Source organism: Bos javanicus, chromosome 10 (genome assembly GCF_032452875.1).
Source record: "Bos javanicus breed banteng chromosome 10, ARS-OSU_banteng_1.0, whole genome shotgun sequence".
Classification (NCBI taxonomy): Eukaryota; Metazoa; Chordata; class Mammalia; order Artiodactyla; family Bovidae; genus Bos; species Bos javanicus.
In genome coordinates this window covers 77,310,894-77,329,365 of record NC_083877.1, presented here as the reverse complement: position 1 = coordinate 77,329,365, position 18,472 = coordinate 77,310,894, and the positions used below count along the sequence as shown (strand labels likewise).

General features: G+C 38.0%; 1 protein-coding gene across 10 annotated transcripts in view; it reads right to left on the bottom strand.

Annotated features, from left to right (window-relative positions):
- Positions 1-18,472, bottom strand: part of FUT8 (fucosyltransferase 8) — a 332,211-nt gene that overhangs the window by 48,433 nt on the left and 265,306 nt on the right. For all 10 annotated transcript variants that reach the window (XM_061429157.1, XM_061429161.1, XM_061429158.1 and 7 more), the window contains one exon: positions 18,082-18,319. In XM_061429157.1, the coding sequence (XP_061285141.1) occupies positions 18,082-18,319 (238 nt within the window). The remainder of the gene's footprint in view (positions 1-18,081; positions 18,320-18,472) is intronic.

Sequence of the window (18,472 nt, the reverse complement as noted above, 5' to 3'; positions counted from 1 at the left end):
TATTGTGAATATTAAATAACATAACATAGTCAAAGTTCTTAAGCACTGTTAATGTAGTAAGGTTCACTAAATGTTAGCTATTGCTATATGTAATATTGCCTTCGTAATACCTGAACTGAGGAAGTATTCCATAAATATTTAATGAATCAAAGATATCCAAAGAGACAGACACATACACATATAGCTGAGATCTCATATAGGAAAATGCTCTAGTCCATAAAGTACTTTTAAACTTTGCTATTTTTAAAATTAGCATTTTTCAGTATAACAACAATTAGGCCACCATATTTTAAAAACATTTTCCAAACATTACCATGCCTATGATCTCATGTGCTCTGCATCAAGAGCCCATGAATCATATAGATTAGGCTATATTTCCTTTAGCTGATACAACTGGAAATGGAAAGTAACATTTTTCAAGTATCATTTTGCTTAGTAGTGGTAGTTTAGTTGCTAAGTCGTGTCCGACTCTTTCGACCCCACAGACTGTAGCCTGCCAGGCTCCTTTGTCCATGTAATTCTCTAGGCAAGAATACTGGAGTGGGTTGCCATTTCCTTCTCCAGGGGAGCTTCCTGACCCAGGAATCAAACCCAGGTCTCCTGCAATACAGGCAGATTCTTTACCAACTGAGCTATGAGGGAAGCTACCTCATTTTGCTTAGAGGTGATTTAATTAAAAAAAAAAAAAAAAAGGCTCCACAACAACTGAGTAACAATTATTGGCTAGGCATTATTAGGTAAAAAGGGGACAGAATAAATCAGATAAGAATCTCCAAAAAGTCACAATATATATATTTACTTACATAGATAAGTAAACAAGCTATTTAAAGACTATATTCTTAAGTGAGAACATGAGGTCAATTGGAGAGAAAGATCACAAAGGAAGTGATACTAAAAGATAAACAGGATTTCATGGGATGAAATAGAGGAAAGAGTTTCTAGAAAGAATAAGTATGTTCCCAGCATAAAATAAAAGTGCACAGAAGTTTGAAGGAATAAATTTGTAGTTGGGCTGGTGAGGCCAGGAATCCAGGGCAAATTCTGAGAAGTGGGCAGTACAGAGAAGCAGCTTAATTTTATGTTTTCTAAGTAAGGAGTTAATATGCATCTCTCTAGAAACTGCACAGCCATGGAAGCTTTTAAGAAACAAAGTCATGTTTAATTTCGGAACTATCACTCTGCTGGCAGGGTAGAGAATGGATTAAAAGGGGATAGCTTCTGAAAGCAAAGGGGACAGTTGGGAGACAGAGAGAGATTAGGGATATGAAGATAACTTAAAGATTAATATACTTCACTATGACCTAGCAACACACTTCTAGGCACATGTACAGCTTTCCAATTAATATGTTGCAAAATATTTGATGGAAGATAAAAACTTAAGGAATAAAGACAGATATAAAAGGAACAGAAGAGAGACAGCACAGAAATAGATCCATACATTGTCAACAGATTTTTGACAAAGGCACCAAGATGATTTGAAACTGAAAGGTCAGTTTTTCAATATGTAAGTCTGGAACAACTGGTTAAACATATAGAAAACAATAAACCTCAACCCTTACCTCACACATCACACAAACATAAAAGCTAAAAGCATAAGACTTCTGGAAGAAAACATAAAACAGTATCTTTGCAACCTTAAGATAGGCAAAGATTTCTTATGACACAAAAAGCACTAATTTATATAGTCACAGAAAAAAAAATTAATTAACTGGATTTTAGTAAAGTTAAAAATTTTGATCTTCTAAAGATACTATTAAGAAAATGAACACTGAGAGAAAATATTTGTAAATTATGTTTCTGATAAAGAATCTGTATCTAGAGTACACACACTCCTCCTATAAATTAAAAATAAAAAGTAAAAATAACCCAATTTTAAGAATTAGAAAAGACTTGAGCAGACTGAGGTGTTGGTTACATTATCAAAATTCATTGAATTATACATTTAAGATCTTTAAATTATACATTTAAGATCATTTAAATTGATTCCATCTCAAATTAATAAGTACATGAAAAAGACCAAACAAATAAAATCTATTCACAAATTTACAATGGTTAAAACTATGTATTTGGTAATTATTATCTTAGAGTAGGGGTCAGCAAACTTTTTTTGTAAAAAGCTACAGAGTAAACACTTAGGCTTTGCAGCCAGATGGTCTCTACTGCAACTATTCGACTCTGCCACTGCAGTATAAAAGCTCATACTATGACTCTATGTCACACAGTCATAGACAATATGTTAACAAATGCACATGGCTGTGTTCTAGTGAAACTTTATTTGCAAAATGGGTGGAGGGCTGAGTTTGGCTGAGGATGACTGCTTCCTAGCCTCACTTTTACAGTACAAGGTTTTATTTGTAACACTTCGCCACAGAGAACTCTGTGGCTTTGCCATATGTCATCATCTCCCAGGTGATAATATGGGCAGGAAAAATACCTTCTACATACAATATGATGTGGAAAAGTTTGATAAGCACTGCCCTAGAGAAACTAACACATATGAACAAAGAGACATACACAAAGGTATTCAAAGATATATCTGTTTATAATGGTAAAAATGTGAATAATTTAAATGTCCATCAATGTGGGGGTCATGATACAAAGGTACAATAGACACAGTAAATGAACTAAATGTCCACTTATTAACATACAATACAAATGGGTGCTTTAAAATGGTCACTCATGACAAGCCATAAGATAAGTCTTTCCTCAGAAACAGATCTACCACATCCCTTTAAAATGCAGATATCATATTCTTAGAAGACTATCTGACCTTCTAGAGTCAATCCAGGTCCTACTGGCTAGACATTTCCAAAGGATGCTGGATATGGACTGCTCTATATATTCTAACATCTCAATTTGTATGTTAGTCGCTCAGTTTGGGTGGTACCATGGTTGGTACTAAATATAGTCTAGAAAAACAGGGGACAAAGAATGCAATGTCTACTTTTATCAATCCTATTATTAGGTATTCTGAACTGCATGGATCAAGACTGACAAGATGTGGCAGTAGAAGCAGTATTCTTAATATTAAAAGAATCAATTAATTCTTGATTCCCTTAGCATTACCTACATATTAGAGCTCCAAGACAGCATGTTTTATTCCACATCCCCTTCTTCCCTCCCCAAATCATCATCTATCAGCTTGGAGAGCTAAAGAACTAATAGAAGACTAATGTTTTGTCAGGAAGGTTGTGACTGGGGTCAGCGATGGCTTTAGCTAAGAAGGCAATACAGTCCCCCAAACTAAAGGGAAAAAGGTTAGGTCTCCTTGACAGGAGCATACTCCTAGTCCCTAATCAGCCCAGACACTGGGATTTCATTGGGCCAGTGAAATAAAACCTAGAGGAACAGAGGAATGACGTTCAATTGGGCTGGGACTGCAGTGGAGCTAAACTGGTTCTCAGTGAGAGGATGAGTAAAGGAGGGGGTGGATGTCTTCACCTTGCTCCTCTATCATAATTTACTTCTTCTCTTTTCATTTACATTTCTGAACGGGTTTCACAAGAAGCCATCAAATACTTCTAAGTTTCATTAACATTGGGTTATTAAAGTTTCTTAAAAGAAGCCCTGCTGAAATCCCATGACCCAATTATGCTATTCTGCTTTGTTCTCATAAAACCAAAGTGAGAGTAACAACAAACAGGGTGATTTGGAACATATAAAATGCTGTTAAAGACAGTATCACTTTGAATCCTCATAATGACTCTGTAAGGTACATAGAACCAGTTTGGATTCCAAGTCAAAGACACTGATCTGTTCCCTTAGACTATGCCCTTCCATTTCCTTAAAGGCCCAGCTTACGCTCCCAGTTCAGTTCAGCTCAGTCGCTCAGTCGTGTCCAGCTCTTTGCGACCCCATGAACCACAGCACGCCAGGCCTCCCTGTCTATCACCAACTCCTGGAGTTTACCCAAACTCACGTCCATTGAGTCAGTGATGCCATTCAGCCATCTCATCCTCTGTCATCCCCTTCTCCTCCTGCCCCCAATCCCTCCCAGCATGAGGGTCTTTTCCAACGAGTCAACTCTTCGCATGAAGTGGCCAAAGTATTGGAGTTTCAGCTTTAGCATCAGTCCTTCCAATGAACACCCAGGACTGATCTCTTTTAGGATGGACTGGTGGGATCTCCTTGCAGTCCAAGGGACTCTCAAGAGTCTTCTCCAACATCACAGTTCAAAAGCATCAATTATTCTGCGCTCAGCTTTCCTTATAGTCCAACTTTCACATCCATACATGACCACAGGAAAAACCATAGCCTTGACTAGACAGACCTTTGTTGACAAACTAATGTCTCTGCTTTTTAATATGCTGTCTAGGTTGGTCATAACTTTCGCTCCCAGTGATGTCTTTAATACTTCAGCCAGAAAGTTTTCTCTGATTTCTGATGACCCACAAAATTCCAAACCTTTCTTATGACACTTAACATATCCTACCTTTGTCACATTTACAGATCTCTGTGTTTTAACATACTCAATTCAAGTTCCTAAAAGGCAGAGGCTGTATCTTATTCCCTTTAACATCTAGAAACACTCAAATTTTTACATGATGACTAATGCATTTCCCTGCTTTTGAAGGTGACTCACATATGTATAATTCCACTAAAGACGATGGCCTATTACTATTTCTGACTCCATGGAATTAGTCTATAATCTATGAAAACCAATGGAAGAGAGATAAATAAATTCTATATTTCTATCATACCCAGAGCTCTGGCACATAAAACTTGCCAAAAGGGTTAAGCGGCATTTAGCTTTCTTTAGCATTTCAACAATTATCTTAATTACAGAATCATTCTAAACTTGCATGTGATCTACAGACTGTAAACAAATAAGACTCTTATCACAGAGTAATCAATTGATTGCATTTTAAAGAGAATATGAGAGGGAGAAGAAGAGAGAGATCAACAAACCAGGGGACTAAGAGCTCATATTAGGAAAAAAAGTCTTTACTTTATGAAAAGATTTCCTTTGGAATTCTTTACATAGTCCCACTGGAATATTTAAAACGTAACTTAATTATAACAATTCAATTTACAGCAAATTTTAAGAACACACTTTTAATATAAAAGGTGTATGAGTACTTACAAAAACACTGATAATTTCTGATACAGGTATCAAGGTCAGGGCCCAGACATTCCCATGGGAAATTTAGAGGGCCTGGGAAATTTAGAGGGCCTGGATTCTATTTCTAGCAAACTTGGGTAGGTTCTAAAGAGACTTAAGAGGATTTTTCAAAAACTTTTCCAATGAAATTATTTCCACTCCACAATGACTTCTTATGCTAATTATGTATTGCTGCTTCCTAAATCATACCTCTTTTCATCTCTGAACTCATTCTGCCAGATCTTTGTACAAAAGGGGCAGGATATACTGCTAAAAAAATTCATTCTTAGCAACAGACCATTTAAAAAAAATGACAATCTAGTAAAAGTGCCTCACACAGTTTGCACGGTAATAGTCAAATTGGACCAGGATACAGAAGAGATGGCTGCAATGCGGGGAAACCTGGGTTCGATTCCTGGGTCAGGAAGATCCCCTGGAGGAGGAAATAGCCACCCACTCCAGTATTCTTGCCTGGAGAATCCCATGGACAGAGGAACCTGGCAGGCTACAGTCCATGGGGTTGCAAAAGTCAGACATGACTTAACAACTAAACCACCACCACTACGAGAGATGGATTTTAGTTTTTTATTACATTTATTGTGTGTTGGTCAAGTGGTTGGCATTGTGTAAATAACCCAGGAGACCTAGGCCCTGCTGCCGTCTGTAATCACCTTCAAGATAAAATAAATAGCTAAAAAAATGCAAATATATTGGGTTGGCCAAAAAGTTCATTTGGGTTTTTCTGCAAGATGTTAGGGAAAATGTGAACAAACCTTTTGGCCAACCCAACAGAATGGTACTGCTTAAAGTTTTCTTCAAAATGCTCCCAACAGCAAAGGAGGGTAAACTTCTACTACTAAGGATATGAAGGCTGGACTAAACCTATGGATTGAATTTGATATTTTATCAAAATTTTCATTTTACACCATTATATATCCTGTTTGTTTTATCATCTGAAAACGATTTAGCTTACATACCAGCGAATATAACTGACAGTTCAGAAAATGTACCGTGTTTATCCTGGCAGTTTGCAAACCTCTGACTCACTTTCTCCATGTTTACTCATATCTCAACATAAGAAGCAACTGTAGGATAAATATGGAAATAAACATCAACAGCCATGTTTAAGGTGTGGGCACACTCTGGGCAAAACTGTTGTGTGGACAAAGCTTCAGCTCTCTACTCCCATATTTCATTAACTATAAATAAGATACCATAGACTCCTTTCTCTCTGCAGGTGTTAAGCTGAAGATAAGAAAGTATCAGAGGGAAAGGTAGTTTGAGTTCTTCTGAGATACACATACATTCTAACTGGTATTTTATATTCCTGAGACAAAAATCTTTCTTTCTTTTACGGACCACTAACAGCAAAAGAAGTCTTGCGAAGGCTGAAATGAAAGTCTTTATGTACCTGCAAATGACATGTGTTTAAGTCAGTAGTTCTCAAAAGAGTAAGGTGTAGGGCAGAGAGACCTATTAGAGTCCTGAAGTAGGGATAGCTAGCTCAGTCTTCAGATCATCTCCCTGTATCACCATCCCGTTCCCACAGACACAGACAATTTTAAAATCACTAATTATAGTGAGCCACTGTTATAGGTAGGAGTATACCTTCTATCTCAGGTATACTGGTATAGAAAAAATATTAAGGCAGCTACAGAGAGACTATCTGACTGGTCCAGAATTTTACTATGTTTAATTGTTGGGTTTATTAAGCAGAGCGAGTCTAGTGCTTAGAGGTTATTCTCAGAAGTGATTTCTCCTCTCTGGATCTCTTTCAAAAATCTTCCATGTAACTTTATAATTTTAAAAGGGAAAACTGTCTATGAAGTCCTTATAAAGGCCTAGTTTTCATCTCAGAATAAAGGATAACTTTTCTATTTTTGCAAATTATAATCTAATAATATATTCCATTACAACATTTTTGTTTTAAAACTTGGGGACCAAACATAGACAATGAAAAGAAACTCTGTGTGAAAATCATCTTAATACCTTTTATAGCTTTTAATCACTTTCCTTTATGACTACAGTCCCATAAAAGTGTGTAGGGAGATAAGTATTGAATATCATGGGCTTTATTAAAGCAAATCTGAGGTTCAGAAGTGATAATTAACTGCCTAAGTTCAGAAGGCTAAAAACAACAGAACTGAGATCAGACACAGTTAAACTCATAGACCAGTATCCTCTCCTCGTCCTCACATTACCTAAACAGAGAAATAAAGATATTTTTGCAGCACAAGGGATCTAAAATATTAAATGCACTTATTTCATATTCTACCTAATTAATCATGAAAATACTACTGTAAAAATACTATGCAGAAGGAGGTCCATAGTCTATCCTAACAGGTTATGTCTATAGATTATCAACCATATCATTAGTTTATCAATCAGTCCATCTGAGATCAGCCATTGTTAAGGATACCAAGCTTGTTAGATTATTTGGATGACTTCAATAGACATCTGAGTAGTTTTGTAAATGTCACAAATATTAGTTTCACAGGAAGAAGTTAAAGTATAATTTAATTTGTCTCAGCTTGCTAAAGATTTTCCTTTTAACCTGAGGTATTTGCTTAAAGAGTTTAATGATAGAATAACATATGATCCAGCAATCTCATCTCTGGGTAGATATACAAAGGAAATGAAATCACTATCTTGAAGAGATATCTGCATCCTCATGTTCACTGCAGCATTATTTATAATAACTCAACCATTGGAAACAACTCAAACGTCCATTGGTGAATGAGTGGATAAAGAAAATACTACATACACACACACACATGTATATGTATATATATATGTGTGTGTGTGTATTTTTATACACACACAATGTCATATTATTCAGCCATGAGAAAGAAAGAAACCTTGTCATTTGCAACAAAATGGACAGGCCTTAAGGATATTATGCTAAGTGAAATAAGTCAGTCAGAGAAACACACGCACTGTATGATCTCCTTTGTATGTGGAATCTAAAAAAAACAAACTCATTGGAAAAGAGAATGGACTGGTGGTTGCCAGAGGTAAAGAGAGGTGAAGGCAGGGAAAGTTGGGGGAAAGGGGTAATGGTGGTCAAAAGTATAAACTTCCAAAAGAAAAGGATATATAAATTTTGAGGATGCGCTGACTTTATTTTTCTGGGCTCCAAGATCACTGCAGATGGTGACTGCAGCCATGAAATTAAAAGACGCTTACTCCTTGGAAGGAAAGTTATGACCAACCTAGATAGCATATTAAAAACCAGAGACATTACTTTGCCAACAAAGGTCCGTCTAGTCAAGGCTATGGTTTTTCCAGTGGTCACGTATGGATGTGAGAGTTGGACTGTGATGAAAGCTGAGCGCCGAAGAATTGATGCTTTTGAACTGTGGTGTTGGAGAAGACTCTTGAGAGTCCCTTGGACTGCAAGGAGATCCAAGCAGTTCATTCTAAAGGAGATCAGTCCTGGGTGTTCATTAGTAGGACTGATGTTGAAGCTGAAACTCCAATACTCTGGCCACCTGATGCGAAGAGCTGACTCATTTGAAAAGACCCTGATGCTGGGAAAGATTGAGGGCAGGAGGAGAAGGGGATGACAGAGGATGAAATGGTTGGATGGCATCACCAACTCAATGGACATGGGTTTGGGTGGACTCCAGGAGTTGGTGATGGACAGGAAGGCCTGGCGTGCTGCGGTTCATGGGGTGGCAAAGAGTCGGACACGACTGAGCGACTGAACTGAACTGAACTGAACATACAGCATGGTGACTAGAGTTAATAATACTGTATTGTAGAGTTGAAGGTAACTAAGAGAATAAATCTTAAAAGTTCTCATTATAAGAAAAAACATTTGTAGCCATGTGAGAAGATGGATTTTTACTAAACTTATGTTGTATATCTTAAACTAATAAAATGTTATATGTCAATTACATCTCTAATATAATTGGAAAAAAACTGCTCAACCAAGGTAGAAAACTAAATTACCTTCCTATTCTCTCTACATAAAACGGTAATGCAAAATTATTGTCCTATAGACAACAATTATGCAAATTTTAAATAAAATGCAGGAAACATAGCATTATGTAAGTGCTTTAGGCTTCCCAGGTGGCCCAGTGGTAAAGAATCTGCCTGCTAAGGCAGGAGACCCAAGAGACACTGGTTAGATCCCTGGGTTAGCAAGATCTCCTGGAGCAGGAAATGGCAATCCACTCCAGTGTTCTTGCTTGGGAAATCCCAGGGACAGAGGAGCCTGACAGGCTACAGTCCGTGGGGTCACCAAGAGTCGGACAGGACTGAGCACAAGGTAAGGGGCTTTAGGCAGAAGAACCCCAAATACACATTATTAGGTATGTACTTTAGAGGACTATGGACTTACCCATGTCACAATAAATTTTAATTGTTTGTTCTAGTTGACTGCCTTTCCCCCAGGCTGACCAGATAGTATGCAGTCCTTGCTGTCCAAGGGACTCTCAAGAGTCTTCTCCAACACCACAGTTCAAAAGTATCAATTCTTCAGCACTCAGTTTTCTTCACAGTCCAACTCTAACATCCATACATGACCACAGGAAAAACCATAGCCTTGACTAGATGGAACTTTGTTGGCAAAGTAATGTCTATGCTTTTCAATATGCTATCTAGGTTGGTCAAAACTTTCCTTCCAAGGAGTGTCTTTTAATTTCATGGCTGCAGTCACCATCTGCAGTGATTTTGGAGCCCCAAAAAATAAAGTCAGCCACCGTTTCTACTGTTTCCCCATCTATTTGCCATGAAGCGATGGGACCAGATGCCATGATCTTAGTTTTCTGAATGTTGAGCTTTAAGCCAACTTTTTCAAGCAAGCAGCAATCTATCTAAACATACCCTTAAATCAGATACCTCTAGGGCATTAAATTTTTTCATATTTATAAGCACTGTTTCTTACTAATCATTATTTTCATTTAAAACAAAGTTTTTCAATTAGATTTATCAAATTAAGTAATTCAGTTCAATTTATGACAATGAAAGACAAGAGAAGGAAATGCAAAACACCCAAATGGTTTAATTGCTAATCTGAATATGAAGGGAAAAAAATAATGGAGGACTGAGTTTAAATGGTTTAAGTTCCCTACTGCTAAATCAATGTATTCAAGAGTAAATAGCAACTACAAAAGTATCTTGGAAACCGGAAGTTATACATAGCCTAAAACAGTCAACAAAATTTAACAAATCAATTACTGTTGAAAGATACTTCAAACTATTAAATTCCAAGATTCCCATTCTAAATTATCATAAGAAATCTATTTGGAAGAATCAAGCCTATTATATGTAGTTAGTTCAGGTTTAGGAAACATTTTTAAATACAGAAAAATATCTGACCATTTTATCAACAACTTTAGAACCGACATGACAGTTGTAGGTACCAAAGAAAGATTGTTATTTTGAATTGGAAGCATAATTTTTATATCCTGCTTCACTAAACCAAATTTTTGGAGAAGGAAATGGCAACCTACTACAGTATCTTGCCTGGGAAATCCCACAGACAGAGGAGCTTGGCAGGCTATAGTCCATGGGGGTCACAGAGTCAGAAACAACTTAGCAACTAAACAGCAGCATTTTACTACAAAGGATATGGTTTCATCAGATCAGATCAGATCAGTCGCTCAGTCGTGTCCGACTCTTTGTGAACCCATGAAACGCAGCACGCCAGGCCTCCCTGTCCATCACCAGCTCCCGGAGTTCACGAAGACTCATGCCCATCGAGTCAGTGATGCCATCCAGCCATCTCATCCTCTGTCTCCCCCTTCTCCTCTTGCCCCCAATCCCTCCCAGCATCAGAGTCTTTTCCAGTGAGTCAACTCTTCGCACGAGGTGGCCAAAGTATTGGAGTTTCAGCTTTAGCATCATTCCTCCCAAAGAAAACCCAGGGCTCATCTCCTTTAGAACGGACTGGTTGGATCTCCTTGCAGGCCAAGGGACTCTCAAGAGTCTTCTCCAACACCACAGTTCAAAAGCATCAATTCTTCAGCGCTCAGCCTTCTTCACAGTCCAACTCTCACATCCATACATGACCACAGGAAAAACCATAGCCTTGACTAGACGAACCTTTGTTGGCAAAGTAATGTCTCTGCTTTTGAACATGCTATCTAGTTGGTCACAACTTTCTTTCCAAGGAGTAAGCATCTTTTAATTTCATGGCTGCAATCCCCATCTGCAGTGATTTTGGAGCCCAGAAAAATAAAGTCTGACACTGTTTCCACTGTTTCCCCATCTATTTCCCATGAAGTGATGGGACCGGATGCCATGATCTTCATTTTCTGAATGTTGAGCTTTAAGCCAACTTTTTCACTCTCCACTTTCACTTTCATCATGAGGCTAAAGTTCCTCTTCACTTTCTGCCATAAGGGTGGTGTCATCTGCATATCTGAGGTGACTGATATTTCTCCTGGCAATCTTGATTCCAGCTTGTGTTTCTTCCAGTCCAGCGTTTCTCATGATGTACTCTGCATATAAGTTAAATAAACAGGGTGATAATATACAGCCTTGACGTACTCCTTTTCCTATTTGGAACCAGTCTGTTGTTCCATGTCCAGTTCTAACTGTTGCTTCCTGACCTGCATACAAATTTCTTTAGAGGCAGATCAGGTGTTCTGGTAGTCCCATCTCTTTCAGAATTTTCCACAGTTTCTTGTGATCTGCACAGTCAAAGGCTTTGCATAGTCAATAAAGCAGAAATAGATGTTTTTCTGGAACTCTCTTGCTTTTTCCATGATCCAGCGGATGTTGGCAATTTGATCTCTGGTTTCTCTGCCTTTTCTAAGACCAGCTTGAACATGAGGAAGTTCACAGTTCACATATTGCTGAAGCCTGGCCTGGAGAATTTTGAGCATTACTTTACTAGTGTGCGAGATGAGTGCAATTGTGCAGTAGTTTGAGCATTCTTTGGCATTGCCTTTCTTTGGGATTGGAATGAAAACTGACCTTTTCCAGTCCTGTGGCCACTGCTGAGTTTTCCAAATTTGCTGGCATATTGAGTGCAGCACTTTCACAGCATCATCTTTCAGGATTTGGCATAGCTCAACTGGAATTCCATCACCTCCACTAGCTTTGTTCGTAGTGATGCTTTCTAAGGCCCACTTGACTTCACATTCCAGGATGTCTGGCTCTAGGTGAGTGATCACACCATCGTGATTATCTGGGTCATGAAGATCTTTTTTGTACAGTTCTTCTGTGTATTTTTGCCATCTCTTCTTAATATCTTCTGCTTCTGTTATGTGAAACCCAAGTAAGACGGTAGGTGTTGCAAGAGGGCATCAGAGGCCAGACACACTGAAACCATACTCACAGAAAACTAGTCAATCTAATCACACTAGGACCACAGCCTTGTCTAACTCAATGAAACTAAGGCATGTCCGTGGGGCAACCCAAGATGGGCGGGTCATGGTGGAGAGAAATCTGACAGAATGTGGTCCACCGGAGAAGGGAATGGCAAACCACTTCAGTATTCTTGCCTTGAGAACCCCATGAACAGTATGAAAAGGCAAAATGATAGGGTACTGAAAGAGAAACTCCCCAGGTCAGTAGGTGCCCAATATGCTACTGGAGATCAGTGGAGAAATAACTCCAGAAAGAATGAAGGGATGGAGCCAAAGCAAAAAGAATACCCAGCTGTGGAAGTGACTGGTGATAGAAGCAAGGTCTGATGCTGTAAAGAGCAATATTGCATAGGAACCTGGAATGTCAGGTCCATGAATCAAGGCAGATTGGAAGTGGTCAAATAAGAGATGGCAAGAGTGAATGTTGACATTCTAGGAATCAGCGAACTGAAATGGACTGGAATGGGTGAATTTAACTCAGATGACCATTATATCTACTACTGTGGGCAGGAATCCCACAGAAGAAATGGAGTAGCCATCATGGTCAACAAAAGAGTCCGAAATGCAGTACTTGGATGCAGTCTCAAAAACAACAGAATGATCTCTGTTCGTTTCCAAGGCAAACCATTCAATATCAGAGTAATCCAAGTCTATGCCCCAACCAGTAACGCTGAAGAAGCTGAATTTGAATGGTTCTATGAAGACCTACAAGACCTTTTAGAACTAACACCCAAAAAAGATGTCCTTTTCATTACAGGGGACTGGAATGCAAAAGTAGGAAGTCAAGAAACACCTCGAGTTACAGGCAAATTTGGCCTTGGAATACGGAATGAAGCAGGGCAAAGACTAATAGAGTTTTGCCAAGAAAATGCACTGGTCATAACAAACACCCTCTTCCAACAACACAAGAGAAGACTCTATACATGGACATCACCAGATGGTCAACACCGAAATCAGATTGATTATATTCTTTGCAGCCAAAGATAGAGAAGCTCTATACAGTCAGCAAAAACAAAACCAGGAGCTGACTGTGGCTTAGACCATGAACTCCTTATTGCCAAATTCAGACCTGAATTGAAGAAAGTAAGGAAAACCACTAGACCATTCAGGTACAACCTAAATCAAATCCCTCATGATTATACAGTGGAAGTGAGAAATAGATTTAAGGGCCTAGATCTGATAAAGTGCCTGATGAGCTATGGAATGAGGTTCATGACATTGTACAGGAGACAGGGATCAAGACCATCCCCATGGAAAAGAAATGCAACAAAGCAAAATGGCTGTCTGGGGAGGCCTTACAAATAGCTGTGTAAAGAAGAGAAGCGAAAAGCAAAGGAGAAAAGGAAAGATATAAACATCTGAATGCAGAGTTCCAAAGAATAGCAAGAAGAGATAAGAAAGCCTTCTTCAGTGATCAGTGCAAAGAAATAAGAGGAGAACAACAGAATGGGAAGGACTAGAGACCTCTTCAAGAAAATCAGAGATACCAAAGGAACATTTCATGCAAAGATGGGCTCGATAAAGGACAGAAATGGTATGGTTTCATACACAAATATAAAAAAATGAAGGAGAAAAACAAAGAATTGAACTTACAACGGGCTATGATTTGGCTATTCAAATGATCAAATGTGCATACTAATTCCTATACTGGTGACATATTTGCACAGAAATCACTAAATTCCACCTGCAGGCACTTCGTGTCAACTAGGTACAAACAGTAATAATTTCATGGCAGTCGTGTCATAATATCCTAAAAATCTTTGTACAAGTCAGAACAATAACAGATTTAGTTGACTTATGGTTAACTGAAGGATTAATGTCAAAGAGCTTATTAAAATTCATTCTGATTTCTCCAATTCTAGAAATAGGTTTCTTCAAAAGGTACATATATAGATAGTGTATATAAACAGACATAGAAGTGATGGCAATCATACTATCATAAAAATTAAAGTATTCCAAGTTCTAAAATAAGCCTCTTACTTTGGATATAAGATTAGCATCTAAATTATTTTACTTATAATGAATTCTGAAAGAACATTGAAAATAACTACTAGTTTAATTAAAGGTGTCCAACAGGCGTAGGTTAATTCATTAGCATGAAGAAAGAGTATGATTTTATACAGTATCTGTAGTGAAAAAGCAAAGATATATTTAATTAAAGTTATAATTCTATGATACCACGATGAAATGATTTCTTTAATCGGGGACAGCAAATGACTAAGAAGAAAATACCATTGGTAACTCTTCAGTACCTAAAATTATATGAAAGATTCAGGAAAAGTTACAGGATAGAGGGAGAAAAGAGGATAGAGTTACTAAATTCATCATATTATCTAGTTCCCAGACATTAAAGACTGTTTTACGCTTTTAATCATTATTCTGCTAGGTAAGGCATTTTACGATAGCGTACTAGGAAGGACTTAGACTGGAGGTAGGTAGAGTGAATGTATTAACCAGAGTTCTGTCATTTATAAGCTGTGTGATTGTGGATAAGCCACTTAGTATCTACCAGGTCTTAAGAGTCCACATAAAAAAAGTAAGGATGATTTTGAAAATCTGTTTAACTGTAACATGAAGAAATTCTGAATGTTTCAAATTCAAGCCTTTTCATAAAAATATTTTATTGGCATACAGTTGCTTTACAATGTTATTTTCTGCTGTACAGCACAGTGATCAGCCATATGTGGATATATAACCCCCTTTTTTGGATTTCCTTCCCATTTACATCACCAGAGAGCATTAAGTAGATTTCCATATGCTATACAGTAAGTTCTCATTAGTTGTCTATTTTATATATATATATTTTTTTCCATTTATTTTGGTTGTATTTATTGGCTGTCTGTAGCACTTTATAATTTCCAGTGTAACAGTCATCCTTAGTTTTTGTTAATTATTATTCCTGAGAATATTATATTTTGTGTGCAAAAGTAATTACATTTTCTAACTGCTGTTTTTTAGATGCATAAAAATACAATTGACTCTTTTCCAATAATATCATGTCTACTATAACAGATATTGTTCAAAGTAAAGGGAAAGTTTCAATCACTCAGTCATGTCCAATTCTTTGCGACCCCATGGACTGTAGCACACCAGGCTCCTCTGTCCACGGAATTCTCCAGGCAATAATACTGGAGTGGGTTGCCATTCCCTTCTCCATATTTTATATTTTTAGCCTTCATGTTCTGTAGTTGCCACTGCTGCTGCTGCTGCTAAGTCGCTTCAGTCGTGTCCGACTCTGTGCGACCCCACAGACAGCAGCCCACCAGGCTCCGCCGTCCCTGGGATTCTCCTAGCAAGAACACTGAAGTGGGTTGCCATTTCCTTCTCCAGTGCATGAAAGTGAGAAGTGAAAGTGAAGTCGCTCAAAAGTGTCCGACTCTTCGTGACCCCATGGACTGCAGTCTACCAGGCTCCTCCGTCCATGGGATTTTCCGGGCAAGAGTACTGGAGTGGGGTGCCATTGCCTTCTCCAATAGTTGCCACTACATACTACAAAATATATAAGGAAGGATTATAATCAAACAAACTAAATAACTACTTATAGCATATTGGCATAGCCAACCTATATACCAAATTGGTAAGTCTAGTGAGGCTAACTTTTAACTTTTTTTATTAACTGACTACTACTTATAAAGTTATCTCTCCTTGGAAATACTGAAACTTATTCTTTGAAGGCTATATGCTTCCACAATCAAAGAAGCTTGAAACTGAACTAAGTACACAAAATGAAAAGTTAGCCACAGTGAGACTGTTAAGAGTTGCTTTTTCTGTATCTCCCTAACCTTGACACCTAATCCTTTTGTACCAGCTATAAACCACAGACCAGATCAATGGAAGTGCGTGTGTGTTCAGTCGCTCAGTCATGTCCGACTCTTTGTGACTCCATGGACTGAAGCCCGCCAGGCTCCTCTGTCATGGGATTTTCCAGGCAAGAATACTGGAGTGGGTTGCCATCTTCTCCTCCAAGGGATTGAATGTCTCCTGTGTCTCCTGCACTGGCAGGCAGATTCTTTACCACTGATGACCTGAGAGGCCGGATCAATGGAAGAGGAAACCTTAAAACTAAAGCTCAGCCAAGTTTTAGATTAAGAGGTTCACTTTAAAATTTGAAGTGAGCTACAAAGAAAAAACAAATGCTGATATACAGAATAAGGTTCCTAAAGAAGACAAAATTCATATCACAAGATGATACTTTAAATCCATAAAGGACATTTTATAGAGCAACTTAAAGCATTTTATAGAAGAAATTACCCAACTAACTTTCTTGACATTTCTGTGAAGTATTACCTGTATTTCCCAAAGGAGGCAAAAAGAAACAAAGGAACTAAAGTTACTCACTTTGCCAATGACATAGCTCCTTATTTCACATCTAGTGTTTTAATGTGTGAAAAAAAGGTGCTCAGCTCCATAAGAAATTACATTAACTGAAATGCCTCAGCATTTTGAAAAATACTGGACTTCTCATAAGATGTGAGTGCAGAGATAGCATAGTGACTTACTACGCATTTCACCTAATCACTTAGTTCCGTATATGTCACACTGTTGGCCCTCAATGAATATAGGCTATTAAAGACATCTAACAATTACTTGAGCTTATATGTCAGGTACTGTGCTAAGTGCATTATACATATTAGTGCACTTAATCCTATCAACAACTCAAAGAGGTAAGTAAATTGTTACTCTTCATTTTACGGATGAGGAAATGAAGGCCTAGGTTAAGTTTACTTGCCCAAGATTACAATAAGATACAGCAAAGATTTTAACAAAGGCAGCCCAACTTTGGACCTTATTTAAAGATCATCACTGTAGAAAAAATAAAAGACTAGTGGCAAGAAACTCTATCTATACTCTATCCCTTCTATCACCAAGTCCTCGGAGAGAGATTTCTTGCTCATCTTTGCATCTCTTCTCATGCCTAGCATTGTACCTTAAACATACTGTTCCTCATTAAATGTTTCCTGAATAAAATTAAAATCACATAAACAAATTAGGCTTCATTGTCCTCAACTATAGAATGGAGATAAAGGTACCTTCACTGTCTAGGTGGTTGTCATAGTATGGTCCCTGAACCTGGAAACTTTGTCAGAAATACAAATTTTAGGCCCTGTCTCAGGCTTACTGAATCAGAAAATAGTATTTTAATAAGCTTTCCAGATAATTCTCATGCATGCTGAAGTCTGAGAACCAGCAATCTATGTTATAATTACAAGGATCAAATGAGTACAATAATGTGAAACCACCCCAAAAAGAGAAGGTACATCATCATCATTGAAAGAATAATTATGTTCCTTGAAAAAACTTAGTGATTTTGCTAGATCCAGATAAAAATGAACATTAGAGATGAAACTGATCATGAGGGAATTCCCTGGTAGTCCAGTGATTAGGACTCTGCACTTCCATGGCAGAGGGCACAGGTTCAATTCCTGGTTGGGGAACTAAGATTCCTGCATGCTGGGTGGTGTGGCCAAAAAATAGGACATTTATCATGAAACACTTTGTGAATAAAATATTACTATTCTAGATTTTATCTGGATAATGTATGGTATTCACAATGCAGAGAAAAAATACTATGATCCATAAGGTTGTAAGTAGAAATCCGATAACTTGGTTATGCAGTAGTTCAACACAGAGAGATGACAAGTTGCACAGGCTTCTTACCTGACCAGTGTCCAGTGGAGACACCAGATCTGTCTGTGCAGGTCTCACTTACAGGTCTAAACACAGTTTCCCATCCTCCAGTAGCATAGCGCCAATTGTGAGATTCCAAGATGAGTGTTCGCTGGGTGCCATATGCAATCATGAAGCAGTAGACCACATGATGGAGTTGACAGCCATAGCCACAGCCTTTGTTGATGTTACACACCAGCTTCTTGGCTTTGCTGCAGTCCTTGGGATTCTGTCAGTAAGGAAGAGAAACAAAGGCAACAATAAACTGTATGGAGAGGTTAACTCCTCTTTATAGGTGGCAACTGTCAAAAATCAATATAATAAGCCAGGACCAGTCCAGTATATCTTATTAAGCAAGGCATTTAGTTTTTAAGATTAGATT